Source organism: Syngnathus floridae, chromosome 10 (genome assembly GCF_059516105.1).
Source record: "Syngnathus floridae isolate MCC-2025c chromosome 10, RoL_Sflo_1.0, whole genome shotgun sequence".
NCBI classification, from domain to species: domain Eukaryota; kingdom Metazoa; phylum Chordata; class Actinopteri; order Syngnathiformes; family Syngnathidae; genus Syngnathus; species Syngnathus floridae.
In genome coordinates, this window is record NC_142422.1 from 3,900,442 (window position 1) to 3,915,254 (window position 14,813).

The following is a 14,813-nucleotide window of genomic DNA, read 5'->3' on the forward strand; positions in this document are numbered from 1 at the left end:
GGGGAGAGAGAGAGAGAGAGAGAGAGAGAGAGAGAGAGAGAGAGAGAGAGAGAGAGAGAGAGAGAGAGAGAGAGAGAGAGAGAGAGAGAGAGAGAGAGAGAGAGAGAAACTGTTCCCACGGAAGCGAGCAGAACCAAAGCTCAAACCCCGACCAGAACCAAAGCTAAAATCCCGACCTAAGTGATCACCAGATCATATGGTGACAGCTGTTGTGGGAATCGGGAAGTAAAAATAAGAAGTCAAAATATGTTCCTATTTTTTCCACAAACTGATGAGGGGGGACGCATCAGGACAAAGATGATCTTTCTTATCAGCCTGTCCATTTGATTAATTGAGACGCCTTCAAAGACAACAAATGCCACAGTTGAGTCATAATCTCATTTCAATCTATGTGTTGTGAGCATAGCATAATTTTACTCTCGTGGGTAATAAATAAATCATGAAACAGGTGCTATTTTGATCAATAATTAAACAGATACCTGGGACAGCAACTAAATTTACAAACAGGTGACAGTTTGTTATTTTGAACTTTAACCCTACCTGTAGAAGGAACTGGTGAAGACCGGATCAACTGTACTTCCATGCTGATGACCTACATTCCAGGCGATGGGAAAGCGCCTCTCTGTCCTATATGTGGCTCTTGTTATTTACATTATGGTATGCAAAGAGTTGAATCAATTAAAGCGGTCAACAAGTCTAACAATATACATCTTTAAGCATCAAAACATACATTTTGTTACAGGACTACAAACATAGATAGATAAAGTCACATGCACATACATGCAGACACACAAACCAGCACACACACATAGATTTTAATGAGCCCCATGAGAAATTGTTAGCCTCGACGTGCCCTATATAAATCTAAGATTTAATTATTATTTTTAATTATTATTATTATTATTATCTAGCTGCACTACTATTTATGCTGTTGCCTATGTTGTTGCTATTAATTTAAATAAAAAGAAGGCGCAGCAGGTCGATGCAATCGATTGCTCGTCAGTTGATTACATTAACCTAACCTAGGTTTTGTAATAGATTACCGAACTACGGAGCAGCTAGTGAGGGCTAAGCATGGACAAAAATATCGGGTCCCTCCAGGAACAAGCCCTGAAGCGAAAAGAGAGATTGAAAGCGTTGAGGGATAAACAAGTCCACGTAAGTATAGATATAAGTCGGACAGACATAATGTTAGTGCTCAGAAATTGTTGGTTTCTTGTAAATTGTTTAGCATTGTTAGCCTGTAGCTATCAAGTGTTTGAGCGCTAACCGGTCATATAACTATTCCTGGACTTTTATGTCGCAATAAATAACGTACAAGAGTAATATTTATAAAATATTATCATGATGCACGCTGTGAATTTGCTGCGATTGGTCTTTGCTGCTAGTTGTAAGATTTAGCATTGATGCTAGTCGTGACGTCATCGGCTCGACGAGTAGTTCCACATCCGGCTTGTTTTTTGAAAAATAAAGAGGATGTATTAGCAGATTAGCACGACAATAAAACAGAACTGCACATATTGTTTGACCTCAACGTGCACTTCCCAGTATGGGCAATCTGTCAGTTATTCAAATATCTAATAAGTTATTCTAATAAATCTCTACATGCAATTTGTGCAAATTTTGCAGACAACAATATTTTTTACTACTAGTTGTCAGTGTTTTAAGTGCTTTAATATATTGTAGTGAAGCTTTTTAACTGATCACAGGAGATGCCACTGAGGTGACACAAAATGGAAAGAAATTGGCATGGCCAAGTTTGATGGAGCACTGTTGACATTCCTTGCTTCCCTTTTTGTACTCCCTCAAGAATGAGTCAGAGCTATGAATTGTTGTAGCATGCGGACAGGAAGCGTCTTCAGGAAAATGCACCATGGGTGGGATTTGATATCCTTTGTTACAGTTTGTCTTTTTCCCAGGATTTGTGCAAGCTTGTTATTTGTTGACTTTGTTGCAACTCGTGATCGATTTAAAAATGATGCTGCAAACGAGATTCAGTTTGTTAGCCCTTAAGCTATTGTTTTATTCCAACAGGGGCGAGAACAGGAAGATGGTGAGCCGGAGCTTAAAAAAGCTTCATTGGAAGAGGAAGAACCGGAGCAGAGACACAAGTTAGTTCGTCGTACATGTTTTTTTGCGTCTTGACCTATTATTTCTTTCACACCGATCCGAATGTTTATCATCTCAACACCAATTATTGGTGACATTGAACTCTGGCTAGCATCACATCCTCGTGTTGTGAGCAGCTCAAATATCCTGCAGCTTGGCATCATTTGGTATGCACAAGCAAGCAGCCATCTTTCCTGTCCTGCAAGACCTTTTCCATTGTTTATATTTAATGACTGCAAGCTGACGACACCAAGGGAGTGCCCTCTGTATTTCCTCCGGTCCGACTGAAGTCATTTCTCACGATAGAATGGAATGACGGCTTTTCTACGAATGACAATAAGCAAAGGCAGAAAATAAAATCATCTGGCTAAATTTATCGCTTTTTGCAATCCAAGACACCCATTTTGGATAGTGTGTCTAGTCTTGAAAATTTAATGAGGGATCACTTTGCTCAACTCAAGCTTGAAGAGTCACACGTTGGTTGCAAAAGATTAAAAAAAAAGATTATGTGTCGATTATATTAACCACAAGGTAAATTCCAGCAACAGCAAACAAGCGGACTTGTGTTTTTACTCACGTCGCCTCTTCGTTAAAGACTTAAGATGCAAGGAGAAAAGTAAGAGTGGCGAACATGACCAGCATCCCTGCCTATAGCCATACAAGGCACGCATCTGTTGGCTGCAAAGGGGGGTCGGGGGGGGGTGTCAACTACGTGCCCTCGCTAGCTTGCTCACAAGCTCAGAGAACTCTCCTCTTGTTCCCCGCACGGCCATGCGACCCTCGGACCCTGTGTGGTCGTCGAGTTGAGTCTGCCAAGAATTCCTCTATGAAGAGACATGATGAAAGTAATTAAAATGTCAAGGACGGCATTCCTCGGGCCGGTTGTTGTCTGTGCCCGGGAGCAGGTGGGACGTGTTAACTGGACGGGTTCACAGGGAGGGGAAAAAAGGGCGACTTTATTCCCCAGCTTCCAGTCAATCAACAGGCGGCTTATACAGGGATGCAGATGGTCTTTTTTTATGTCACTAAAGCCAATAGCACCCCCTACTGGAAGGTTAGAGGATACACTTGTATGTTCAAAGCCAAGTCTGTCAGCTTTTATGGAGCCAAATTTTATGAGAATAAAAATTATGGTGATCTCATCTTTATTGACTTGAAGATGTCTCTGATTCTGCTAAGGGACCTGAAGTTGAGAAACTATACTCCAGAGGATGACGTGCTAAAAGAGAGGCAGGTCCCCAAAGCCAAACCGGCATCAGGTTTGTGCAGAATCTTCATTATTTTTCTAAATTTAAGTAAAGTCCGACTGTGACAGAGATTTCTTGGTTTCCAGTGGAGGATAAAGTCAAAGACCAGTTAAATGCAGCCAATCCCGAGCCCATCATTGAAGAAGTGGTGCGTTGTCTTTTTTCATTTCATTGCTGAAGCACAAATAGTTTTTCAGATTGTGTTGGATTTAATTTTCACAGGATTTGGCTAACTTGGCTCCAAGGAAACCAGACTGGTAAGAAGTTTTTCTTCGGTGTGAATTAAAAGTTACCTGTGACTAACTGTGTTGTTTTAAATCAAGGGATCTCAAGCGGGATGTGGCAAAGAAACTGGAGAAGCTGTCAAGGAGAACACAAAGAGCCATCGCTGAACTCATTCGTTAGTATTGTTGTCACTCCTCTTTTTGTTCAAGATCTTTTGAGATATAAATTTTTATCTGCGTATGGTGTTTAGGCGATCGTTTGCGAGGCAGCGAGGAGGAGTTGGCTGGTATGGTGGGAGCGGTACAAGCAGAACAGGAAGACTCGGACTGATTGGAAGATAAGCCACAGTGGAAAATGTGAATATCAAGGAGGGGCGCCAATTCTTTGGATTGTTTGTCACAGCTGGAAACTTTGTCCAGACTTGCCCTGCGTGTTATTTTTTATTTTTTTCTATCATGCTAATACAATTGTACAATCTGTATATGTGGTTAAATTGTAAACAGCCTGGCTGAACCTTTCATATTTGCGGTTGTAATATGTTTTAAATGGAAGTAAACTCCACCTTGTCTTTTTCAAAACCCTGTGTTTTATTGGGTCAATCAGCATCCACGCACTTTTTAAATACATTTGTTAGGAAAACTATCACTCTCTAATTAATAAACGACCACGATGCTTTGCTACAAGTGAATCGATTAAAAGAGCTTCGATTCTCAGGGTGACGTACTGGAACAATGATGAAGAAACATCGGGGAAGTTTTTTTTTTTTGATACGACATTCACTAGTGATATCTATTGCCAACCTTTTCCGAAATAACAGCGCCCTAACCATAAAGTGCGTTTATTGTCCATATAGGCCCAAACTTCCTCCTCTTGCACTAATCACGACAATACAAGGCCACCTGCACACTCGACTGCCATTGCTAAAAGGCAAAAAAATAAGGCTCGAAAGAGAAGCAAAGCATTCAGTCACTCCCATCAGATAAATAACCCAATATGTGAATTAAGTGTCATTACGTAACATGTTGGACTATCTACTACATTGGGGAAAATATCAGCCAAAACATCACAAGATAACATTTGTGGGAGTCTAATAAAAATGCCGATGCTGCTCTAAATGCTGATGATTGGTGAGAAGATCCTGAATGGCTATTTTTTTTTTTCTTTAGGAAAGTGAGAGAACAGTGGCTCAAGGAAGCATAGAACCGTACAAGGTGGAGGCAGACGTTTCTTTGGCACTCGGAGTGAAGGTATAAATATTCCTGTATGTGCTCGATGATGACAAAGGGGTACTCACTTTTCTGTTGGTCAGCCCTTGAGCAAAAAAAATAGCCGTTGTTTGCTATTGAAAAGTAACAAACCTCGAGAGTGACCGTGTTTGCGTAGTTAGTCACTGGCTCAGTCGCAATGGCCGCCGCCGGATTCGATCTTCCTGGCTGCAGGGCCGAGCTCCACCTTGCACACTCTTTGGGCAAACTTCAGCGAGCAGAGTGTCTCGCCTACGTTGCTCTCCAGAGAAGACACCTTTGGGAATGACGGCAAAGCATGTTAATCAACAAAACCCCTTTTGGTGAATTCCAAATCCGTGCTGGTCCTACCTGCACCACCATGGCCGTCTTGCTGCCTTTACCCAGCGAGTCCTGCAATAAGTACGTAAGGCGAGAGTTTCTGAACGGGATGTGAGTCTGGCGCGCTCTCAGGGCCTGGATGACGTCCCCGAGGGCCAACAGGGAGCGGTTGATATTCTGAGCCTCCTTCAGCCTTTCACCTTCCGCGCCGGATTTCCATACCCTCTCTGATCCCGCCAGGTCGACGAGGTTCAACTTGCCTGAGGGCGAGAAAAAAAATTACCTTTGAAATGTCATCAGGCGGGAGAATGTCGAATCATATAAATTCGACAGCAGGATGTTGAAATATTGACGCCTGTATGACTCACCGGTGGTTTTGGAGCCGGTGGCGAGGTCGGTGCCCTGAACGGTGATGCAGAGCAGAGCGTGAGAGCGAGAGCTGTGCTGGTTCATCTGAGTTCCAAATGTGATCCTGTTCCTGCGGGCCATGGCTAAAATCTGGACATAAACAGATTGAGTATTTTTAATACCCCCGGGGTGGCAAACTCAAGGTTTGAGGACCGGATCCCGGCCTGCTGCATCATTTTATGTTGCCCACAGAAGCCGGAAATTGTATATTTGTAATATTATTATGGGACTGACTATATTTTGGAGTTTGACACCCTTGGTACTATACTAAAGATCCAAAATCTGTTACCTTCTTGATATGCTGAAAGCTCTTAACCTCGATGACCCTGAGGCCCGGCACGTGCAGCTGTCCCGTTCCGTCCGGGTTGATTTTGATGTCTAGTTTCTCTCCATCCTTACTCAGAAGATCTCTGAGAGACAAAATTTGATATTAACCGAGAGTCATAGTCCCATCCTCGTGCTTCGCTCGGGGAGAAATTTCTACCTTAGCACCTCATTGTAGATCTCCACAGAGCTGACAGTGACGATGTAGGACCACATATCCTTCCGCTCTTCTATTCCGCTAAAGAGATGTTTCAGGGCCCTCTGGTTGATACCAGGATTCTCCACACTGCCCTAAATAGCAGAACAAACAGCCTGAATTGATTTGATCAAATAATGAGCTTATATTTGCAACCTTCCATATCCCTTCAATCATTACCTCCATTGTGTATGTTTTCCCAGAACCAGTCTGTCCATACGCAAATATACAAACATGGTAGCCATCGATGCATGAGGTCACAAGTGGTTCAATCTCTTGAAAGACCTAAAAGACGACATCACAGCTTTCTAAACAATTCTTTTTTTTGTGGTGTTCAGCTGTGTTACCTCTTCCTGTGTAGCCTGAGGATGGAAGACCTTGTCCAGTTCAAAAGTGCGACCCTTCCCTTTACTCAGCACGCTCAGAGAGGACTCATTGTCGAGGTCGGCGGTAACCACCACGGCTTGGCCCTCCTCGTGTTGGTCCTCTTTCAGCACAGGCTTTACGCGGCACAGCACACGGATGTTCCCTAGGGGGCGCAATACTCAGAATATGATACTGCTGCTACTATGACAATCATCAGTAAAATGATGTCATTTTGCATTGTCGCAAACCTTTGAGTTCCACAAGCTGCTCGTGCAACTTCCTGCGCAGCGCAACCTCCTTTCTGTATTTCTCCAGAAGGTCTTTGTTGGCCTCTGACATCTCAGAGATTGCTGCGGAAACCTGCCAAACAAAAAATATTATTTTTGTGTATGCATAGATAGTATAGTGAATAGTAAATAACTAATGAATGGATTAAATTATGATACATGATAAATAAATAAAAATAAACAAAATATAATAAACAAAAAATAAATAATAATAAATTAAAATAAATTATGATACATGGATTAAATTAAATTGAATATAGGTCATTGCCACTGGTTACCTGTTTCTTTGCCTCCTTAATCGCCGCTCCATAAAACTCTGAGAAGTTCCGAACTTGGCTCCTCAGGCTGGCGTAGTCTGTTTTCATGCAGCGCAGAGTTGGTGGGAGGGCAGTCAAACGTTTCTGTAAACCTGCGGGGGGATATAAATTAGATTCAATGGGCTGACATGGAAAGTTTGTGGATGTGATATAACTGACCAAAGAATTGGTGCTGCAAATCCTGAAAGTGTTCAGCCGAACAATTTGCGGCAGCCTTCACCGCCTCTTCTTTCCTCTCCTCCAAATGGCCGATCTCCTTCAGGAGCTCCTCCCTCAGCTGTCCGATCTCCCGCTCATAAGCTGCAATCTATAAAAAGGGACGTAGATATGATTAGTATATAATTTGTTTTCTTTTATGATCCCACACAGCACACAATACAATAATCAAGATATTGCGCTGTACCTTGTGTTGCAGATTACAGCTGTATTCATCCGATTTACGGATTTGCTCCTCCAGCTGTTTGCAGCGCTCGTTCTGGTTGGACAACTTCTCGGATAGCAGCTCGTTCCTCTGTCTGGCTTTGGTCAGCTGCTTCACGGTGGCCGGAGATTCAACTTCAACTGTCTTGGTAACATACTGGAGAGAAAAAAAAAAACTACAATTGTCTCAAATTTTAAATACCCATGATCCCGAAAACGAGTTACCTTAACCAGCGGCTCCTTGCCCCTCTCTCGATCCAACTCCAGCTGAAGCTCCCTCACTCTGTCCTCTCGTCTTCTCAGCTCCTCCCCCCTCCTCCACTCGCTCTGTTCGCTCTGCTGCTCCAGCTGCGACAGCCGCTCGGCGCGTTGCTGCAGGGAGGCCTCCAGCTGCTGCACTCGGCTTCGCAGATTCTCGTTTTCCTTAAACGGGACGATGGGAACGATTAAAAAAAATACGTGATAAACGTGAGCGTGTCTTACCTTGATGAGCATGGTGCTGGACTGGGAAGGGATGGTGGTAAGCTGCTGCAGGAGACCTTGGGTGACAGTCAGGCTCTGCTTGAGCGTCTCGTTCTCCGCCGAAAGACATAACGCTCGCTTTTCGGAATCTGTGGCACCCTGACAATGATGGACAAAAGTATTGGGACAGGGGGAATACACATGGTGTGTCCTCACTTGATAGCACTCACAGTGGCGGTTTTGAGTCTGCACAGTTCCTCCTCACGTTCTTCGATTCCACTTTTAAGCTCATCGATCTGCGCAGGAAAAGCAAATTTTAGACACGCTGAGATCTTCGAGAAGTTTTCATACTGTCGCTACCTGCTGCTGAAAGGCAAGTATCCGCGAGTGTCGGTCTTGATCCTTCTGTTCGAGCTGCGAGCGCAGTAGACGGAGTTCTCCTCTGAGCTTGCTACGTTCCCCCTGCAGGTTGTACAGAGACTCCACCAGGCTGTGAACTCCCGCTTGAGCCCCCGCATCACTGCCGCTCTCGCCTGGAACTGCACAATTACCATCTTTAATAGAGCTCCAATCATTTCTGTCACATCTCACCCATATTCAAATTAGGTCAACCAGAAATAGTAACCCTTTAATTTGCCATCATTGAGCCTAAGGAGGACGTGTACTGCAGAAATTGAAAGATATACGTATTATATAGTTACATATTAATTTCTCTAGTTTAATACTTCAAGGCTTGTGTAATATTAATGAACATCAGGGATGCACTTAGAGCTTTTTCACACACCAGGTAGTTCCAAGCTGCTCACGTGTAGCCTCACTCAAGCAGAAAAAAACAACAACCTCGTCCATATCCAATTTAAAAGGAACAGAAAAAGCAGGCCCTGCAGCATCTTAATAATCACACCTTCAAGATTGACCAGACAAGCTCTGTCAACTCTGATCTCCGATGCAGGCCATGCTAATGTTAAATTAGGTTTGCTGCGTCACCATGATGCAGTCAAGCTGTGCAGAAGAACATTAAAATACGCACAATGAGCAATACAGCAGATTTCTTGATAATAAAAAAAACTGCATAATGTATTTTTTTTATGAGAAACATTCCCTAAGGCCTTGCATGTTACATTCTAAACAAAACAAAGCAAACGGCTTTACAAGGACACCAGGCCGCCACGGCTATTTTTAGTCCAACACGTGCCAACTTGCATGTGCCAGACTTGTAAATGCATTTGCAAGGGAGCGAAAAACTCTCAGATATTATTCATAAACACCTTCCAAACCGCTTTGGACTTAACCCACCCATTTCGACGAGCGATGCCGCATCCTTGTCCCGCCACCTAATCATCAATATTCACGAGATGGACATCGCAGACTTTCGTCTCTGGTGGTGGTATCGTTCACATGTACTATAAATACATGCACGACTAACAGAGCTTAGAATTACTTCTGCCTTTCTGCTCCTGGGTCAAAAAGCCACATCTGCTCCACGCTGTCTAGTTCTAGCTGACATGTAAATATCCAATCCCCCTCCCCCTCTTTCCCTCACCGTCACTCTGCGGGCTGAGTTGTCGTTCGACGGCTTCCTCCAGGTTACAAATGATGCTCTTCTTGTCCTTGAGGCGTCGGCGGTAGGAGGCCCGCAACGCTTTCATCTGTCGGCGGTGTTGCACCCGGTGCCGCTTGAGTTGGACGCGGTACTGCTCGGCCTGCTGTTGCAGTTGCTGGAAGTGGGAGTACTGCTCCAGGAAGCTCAGTAGGTGGGACATGACGGCCATCAATGGGGACTCTCCCAACTGGGCACAAATTGATTATCACCAAGATGAATAGAAATAAAAATGGCTCATATTACCTTCCCTGGTGTCTCCAGATGGCCCGGCGAGTTCTTCCTCTTGTCAGTCTCCTGCTTGAAGGATAAAAATGCAGCCAGAGGTGTGCAAGCTGGGAGGTCAGTGCCATCTTGCTCGTCTTCATCGCTCAGAGACATATCATCGCTTTCGCTGCTACTGCCTGGATGAGGACATCAGAATGTAAACATCACACAATTCATATCCATTACTTCTTTATTTTCAACACTTACTTGAGTCACTAAGCCTAGCACAGGTTTTTTTTCTCATTTTGGGGGTGTGGCCATTACTCCCTCTTCTCCCTGTTTCCATGGAAACAGGTCTTGGCTCCTGAGCACAGTAAGATAAATGAGGGTCAGGTGGGGATGTGATCACAATATTTACACGCTGTGCTCCTGGTTTATATCCAAGAAAGAGATTGTGGTTTTGAATTGTCGGGTTTTTGTTAATACTCATGCAAAGCCATCGTGCAATTATTTGACAAAGGCTGAATATGATATGGCTAGACGTACATCTGTGGAAGCTCCACATGATGCCTCCAAGGCTTCCTCCTCCTCTTTCTTGAAGACAGTGTAGAAGATGTAGACTAAAAGAGAGTAGAAGGCGTACATCTCCACGCAGTTCACAGTTCCTGTGAAATGAAAACAAATCATGCAGCAGAGGTCATTTCCAGTGAAAATTTTAATAGCCATGCAGAACACCCAGTCTTATTTACCTTAACACATATCGTCGTCGTCTTTGCGGTAACGATTCGACATTCCCGTCATTCGCGCTTCATCCGTGACACATCTTTCCCATGCAGCTTCTTTTCTCATACAAGCAACAGCATCCCGATGCCATGCAGTCCATCAGATTGTTTTCCCCTCCCCTTTCTCCTCCTCCTCTGCACACTTGGCCCATTTACAAGCTGCAGCTGGGTCGAGCATGCTCAGTGCGGAGCCTGAGTCAGCCGCCATGGAGGATTGACAGAAAATAATTCAAGTGCTCAATGCTAACATTAGCTCTTTTAGCTCATCAAAAAAACAAATGCTATCATACCAGTGCCAAAATACTGCTGCAAAACAAAAATGGTCTTAATTTTAAACAATTATCAGACACAACAAATCATTAGAAATACATAAATATGACAGAAAGAACAAAAAGGATAAATAAATGGAGATAAAGGCAACAAAATAAATACTGGATGTGTGTTAACCCTGACAACTGCATTATGTTAATCCACCATTCACCCCCCATATTAAACTAGAATAACACCAGTAAGCCTTTGAGAGTATTATTAAACAAATAATGCCAAGATGAACAACATTCTACAAGTTTAAGTGATATCGGTCAGCCACATCCAACTGAAGTTTGTCCAGGGAATGTTTTGAGGTCAAACAGCCGATGGCCATGGAGACTTTCAAAAGCCACTTCTTGGTTAGCTGGTTGGCGGTTGGAGAGACAAGTATTGAAAAGGTGTGTGGTCCATAAGTAGGCGCCAGAAGTACTGGAAGGTTAACTGCTAGACTGGTCAGGACTCCTGTGAGGTTTCCTGCCAATAGACACACCATGAGGCAACAGGACAAGGATGCCAGGCCAATGCAGCGACATAGGACAGTGAGTGTTTCTGCGGAGAATCTGTCACACAGTCCTAGCAACAAGCAGGAACCACACAGGAGAAGACATGCTGTGTTGCGGTCTTCACTGAGCCAGAGGAAGTGGAAGGCGAGTAGAGCTGGAGCCAGAACCTCTGCGGCACATTCTGCATCTTTCTGGAGTGAAGTGAGGAATGTGCTTGAGGAAGGCAAAATAGAAAGTCCTGCAGAGACTCCAACCAGGAAGAAACCAACTGAGGGAGCTCTGTGGTCCTACAGAAGAAAATGAAAACATTGTTTATATACACATTTAATGAATGTTTTAACAAATAACCTGCTCATATTTAATATATATTTCATTCACTTGGGATACTTACCTTAAAGAGTTTATAGGAGGAGAAAAGAGCCGAGGAAAACAACGTTATATTGATTATTGATATCAACACATTGACCGCCATTAATCCGAAATAAAGTGATTTTGACAAATGAGACTTGTTTGGAAATACCTACAGATATAACATAACATAAGAAAATCAAATAATATTCTATATATATTGTAGTTAAAGCGAAAATGTTGATTAAACAAGAAGAACTTTGCTAAACAGTAGCACGTTTGTTTAGACACGTGACATACCCAGACGCCGACAGTGCGCAGGCGCATAATTGATGCGTTTATGTACCCCGTAAACTCGCAAATTGGCGGAGTTGAAAGGAAATTAGATTTTAGCTGTTATCTTTCGGGTCACTCGAACAATATTAAATAACAATATATGATCAGTTTTGACTTACTCCGTTAAAGGAAGAAAATGTCAGCTTTGACTTTGGTGTCTTTAACCGAAGAGTGGATTATAAAGAAAGTGGGATTAAACCGTCAACGCGTTGGTAGCGTTCCTTCTTTCTATCATGACGATGCATATTAATTATTAAAGTACATTTCAAAGTCAATCTATGAAAAAATACAGCAACAATTATTGCCTTTGCTACCAAAATTAGGGTTAATCTGTACATTCTGAACAGGAGATGTCCGCTCACTGAGTATCCCTGGTAACCACAAGGAGAAAATTGGATATTTGGGAAATGGACTGGACAATTTTGAGCGCCTGAAATCTCTGAATCTTTCACATAATTCATTAGTCTGCATTGAGGTAGGCTTGATGAGTGACATTGTTCTGTTTTAATGGTGTCACATAATGTGTTTGATGTCTTTTGTTATTCCTCTTTAGGGTCTGCAAAGTCTGAAACATTTACAGAGCTTAAATTTATACTACAACTGCATACCTTCCCTGGAAGAGGTAGAGGTTCTCTTTGAGCTGCCACTTTTGAGATGTCTTGATCTGAGACTCAATCCTCTGGGTAAGAGTGACCCTTACTACCGACATGTTTTGGTGCATAACATGATCAGCCTGCGGAATTTGGGTAAGACGTCAAAAGTTCACTTAAAAGTCAGACTGCTAACCCCATATTAATTTTTTGTGTTTCTTTATACTTCTTTCTTTAGATGGATGTCCGGTCAAAGAGGGTGAGCGCAAGTCTGCCAAGAGGAAGTATTCTCAACAAAGGTTGAAGCAATCATAATTTGTGCAAACATTAATTTGCGGATTCAATTTACACAATTCAACTGTTTTTATCACTGAGCAATCCTGTTAGTTGTCTCACTCATGATTTTCAGAAGTCGTGATAACCGCCAGGCGTTATTGGATCACCTCAACATGAAGCTCTCCCTAATGAATGAGGCTAATCTCATTAGACTGAACCACTTTGCTGCCAATCACAAAAGCTCCACTTACTTGTCATCTCATCAGAACCCCCGTGAGACATCTTCTGTATTCTGTCTTTCTTTCTTTTAACAGAAAATCTCAACAAAATCTACAAAAGAAAAAATCTGTGCATGTGCTTCTGTTACATCTGTTAACTACAGTTGCGTGATTCCAACACTAGGTGGCAACACAGAAATCTGAACAAAATCTACAAAAGAAAAAAATCTGTGCATGTGCTTCTGTTACATCTGTTAAAGTCAATTGCGTAATTCCACCACTAGATGGCAACAGAGAGCCGTTTTAAAACAGTTCTCGCAGTGTGAATTATTATTTTTAGCTTACATTCAGATGTTTATGTGGAGTGTTAGGTCAGTCTAATTGACAGCAAACAGTTGATTGGCTGACTACGATCGCTGTTGAGCAAGGCACAGCGCCACCTAGTTACAACTCCTTGCATTTCTCCATCTGTCTGAATTGAAGATTAATCTCCCATTTTGAATCCCCCATCAGTGACCAAACCGGCAGCTTTGGCACAAGCAGAAAACAAGCTGGCACAAGCAGAAAACAAGCAGCAGGTACATTTCTGGCTGTAAGGGTTTTTTTGTTTGATGATCATCTGATCATCTGAATGCTCCTTCCAGGGTTGTTACAGGAAGCCCTTGCAGGAGCTACTGGACATCATGGACAAACACTGGGTGGGAGAGAACAGTCTGGAACTTAACACCAACTTCCTGAGTGAGTTTGCCTTGGGGATTATGTCTAATTACAGGAAGTTGAGATAAAAAAAAAGAAATCTCACATTCTCCCACAGCTCAGATTGTCCAGATACTCTGCATGATGGAAAACCACATCACTTCCCAGGATGCTGAGGTCAAGACCTTAAAAGAGGAAATGGGCGAGTTGTGTAATTTTGCGAATTTACAAGAGAAAGAACACAAAGCTGAAGTGGACAAGTTCATGGCTGATTTGGTGGGTTTGCTAAATTTTGAGATTTTATGCCGGTCAACACGTCCTCTTCCGAGTCAAATGAGTTTTTGCTCCAACCAATGCAGGAAGAACTCAACGCCCAGCTGAGAATTGCCATGGAGGAGAACGTCGCTCTTCGAAAAGATTTGTTGAAGTCACAAAAATTGCAACACAAATGCCAATGGCGGAGCAACCTGTCACTTGCGCCACCAAAAGTGAGTTCCAAGGCCAATTGAAATTCATTTCAAGCAAGCTTTTGATATGTGTTGCATAAATAGAGGCTTGAAGAAAGGTGGAGGAGCTGAAGGAGGAGTTGGAAGATCTGAGGAGAAAAATGAATATCCTCCACCATCTTTGTTTTGCCGATAAAAATGATGAAACTTCAAAAATACTCACTTTGGGAATTTTGTCTCGCGACAGGTTTGACTGGAAGTGTTCAAGAATGGGATGAAGGAGATCCTGCAGGGATGAAGCATCATTTTTAAAACTGCATGCACCTCAAAATTCCAGGCAAATTTCAGGTGGGGCAGTGCCCCTCTTCTAGCTCCGCCTATCCAATAGTTGACCTATTTATTATTTCAAAACAATGTCAATGTTTATTTGAACTTGAACCTCTAAGAGATAATTTATTAAAGGATGCTTATGTCTAAGTGTGAGTTGACTTGAGGCATCGGACACACACACACACACACACACACACACACACACACTACAATTGATGCCACAAAAGTGATCATTACATAAAACTT

The 14,813-nt window shown here is 42.8% G+C and overlaps 3 protein-coding genes across 4 annotated transcripts; 2 read left to right on the forward strand and 1 right to left on the reverse strand.

The window, feature by feature from the left end:
• Positions 1-998: 998 nt before the first annotated feature.
• Positions 999-4,159, forward strand: ccdc12 (coiled-coil domain containing 12). The gene is made up of 7 exons (XM_088386740.1): positions 999-1,158; positions 2,035-2,111; positions 3,289-3,368; positions 3,443-3,504; positions 3,579-3,613; positions 3,680-3,756; positions 3,832-4,159. The coding sequence occupies exons 1-7, from the start codon at positions 1,075-1,077 to the stop codon at positions 3,909-3,911; spliced, it is 495 nt and encodes a 164-aa protein (XP_088242866.1). The 5' UTR covers positions 999-1,074; the 3' UTR covers positions 3,912-4,159.
• Positions 4,015-12,006, reverse strand: LOC148391936 (kinesin-like protein KIFC3). 2 transcript variants are annotated; one of them, XM_088386733.1, is made up of 21 exons: positions 11,719-12,006; positions 10,483-11,614; positions 10,280-10,398; positions 10,001-10,097; positions 9,773-9,930; positions 9,470-9,716; positions 8,287-8,459; positions 8,157-8,222; positions 7,948-8,085; positions 7,690-7,887; positions 7,448-7,621; positions 7,204-7,351; positions 7,006-7,136; positions 6,689-6,800; positions 6,422-6,603; positions 6,255-6,359; positions 6,039-6,169; positions 5,844-5,964; positions 5,515-5,644; positions 5,177-5,406; positions 4,015-5,102 (listed from the first exon to the last, which is right to left on the reverse strand). In XM_088386733.1, the coding sequence occupies exons 3-21, from the start codon at positions 10,376-10,378 to the stop codon at positions 4,977-4,979; spliced, it is 2,766 nt and encodes a 921-aa protein (XP_088242859.1). In that variant the 5' UTR covers positions 10,379-10,398; positions 10,483-11,614; positions 11,719-12,006; the 3' UTR covers positions 4,015-4,976. The 2 variants fall into 2 exon arrangements, with proteins under 2 accessions (XP_088242859.1, XP_088242858.1); XM_088386732.1 differs by having other exon boundaries at positions 8,287-8,465.
• On the forward strand, positions 11,996-14,714 carry cep72 (centrosomal protein 72). The gene is made up of 10 exons (XM_088386734.1): positions 11,996-12,223; positions 12,359-12,486; positions 12,565-12,757; positions 12,840-12,900; positions 13,011-13,150; positions 13,609-13,673; positions 13,740-13,833; positions 13,910-14,067; positions 14,151-14,279; positions 14,485-14,714. The coding sequence occupies exons 1-10, from the start codon at positions 12,148-12,150 to the stop codon at positions 14,488-14,490; spliced, it is 1,050 nt and encodes a 349-aa protein (XP_088242860.1). The 5' UTR covers positions 11,996-12,147; the 3' UTR covers positions 14,491-14,714.
• Positions 14,715-14,813: the final 99 nt, after the last annotated feature.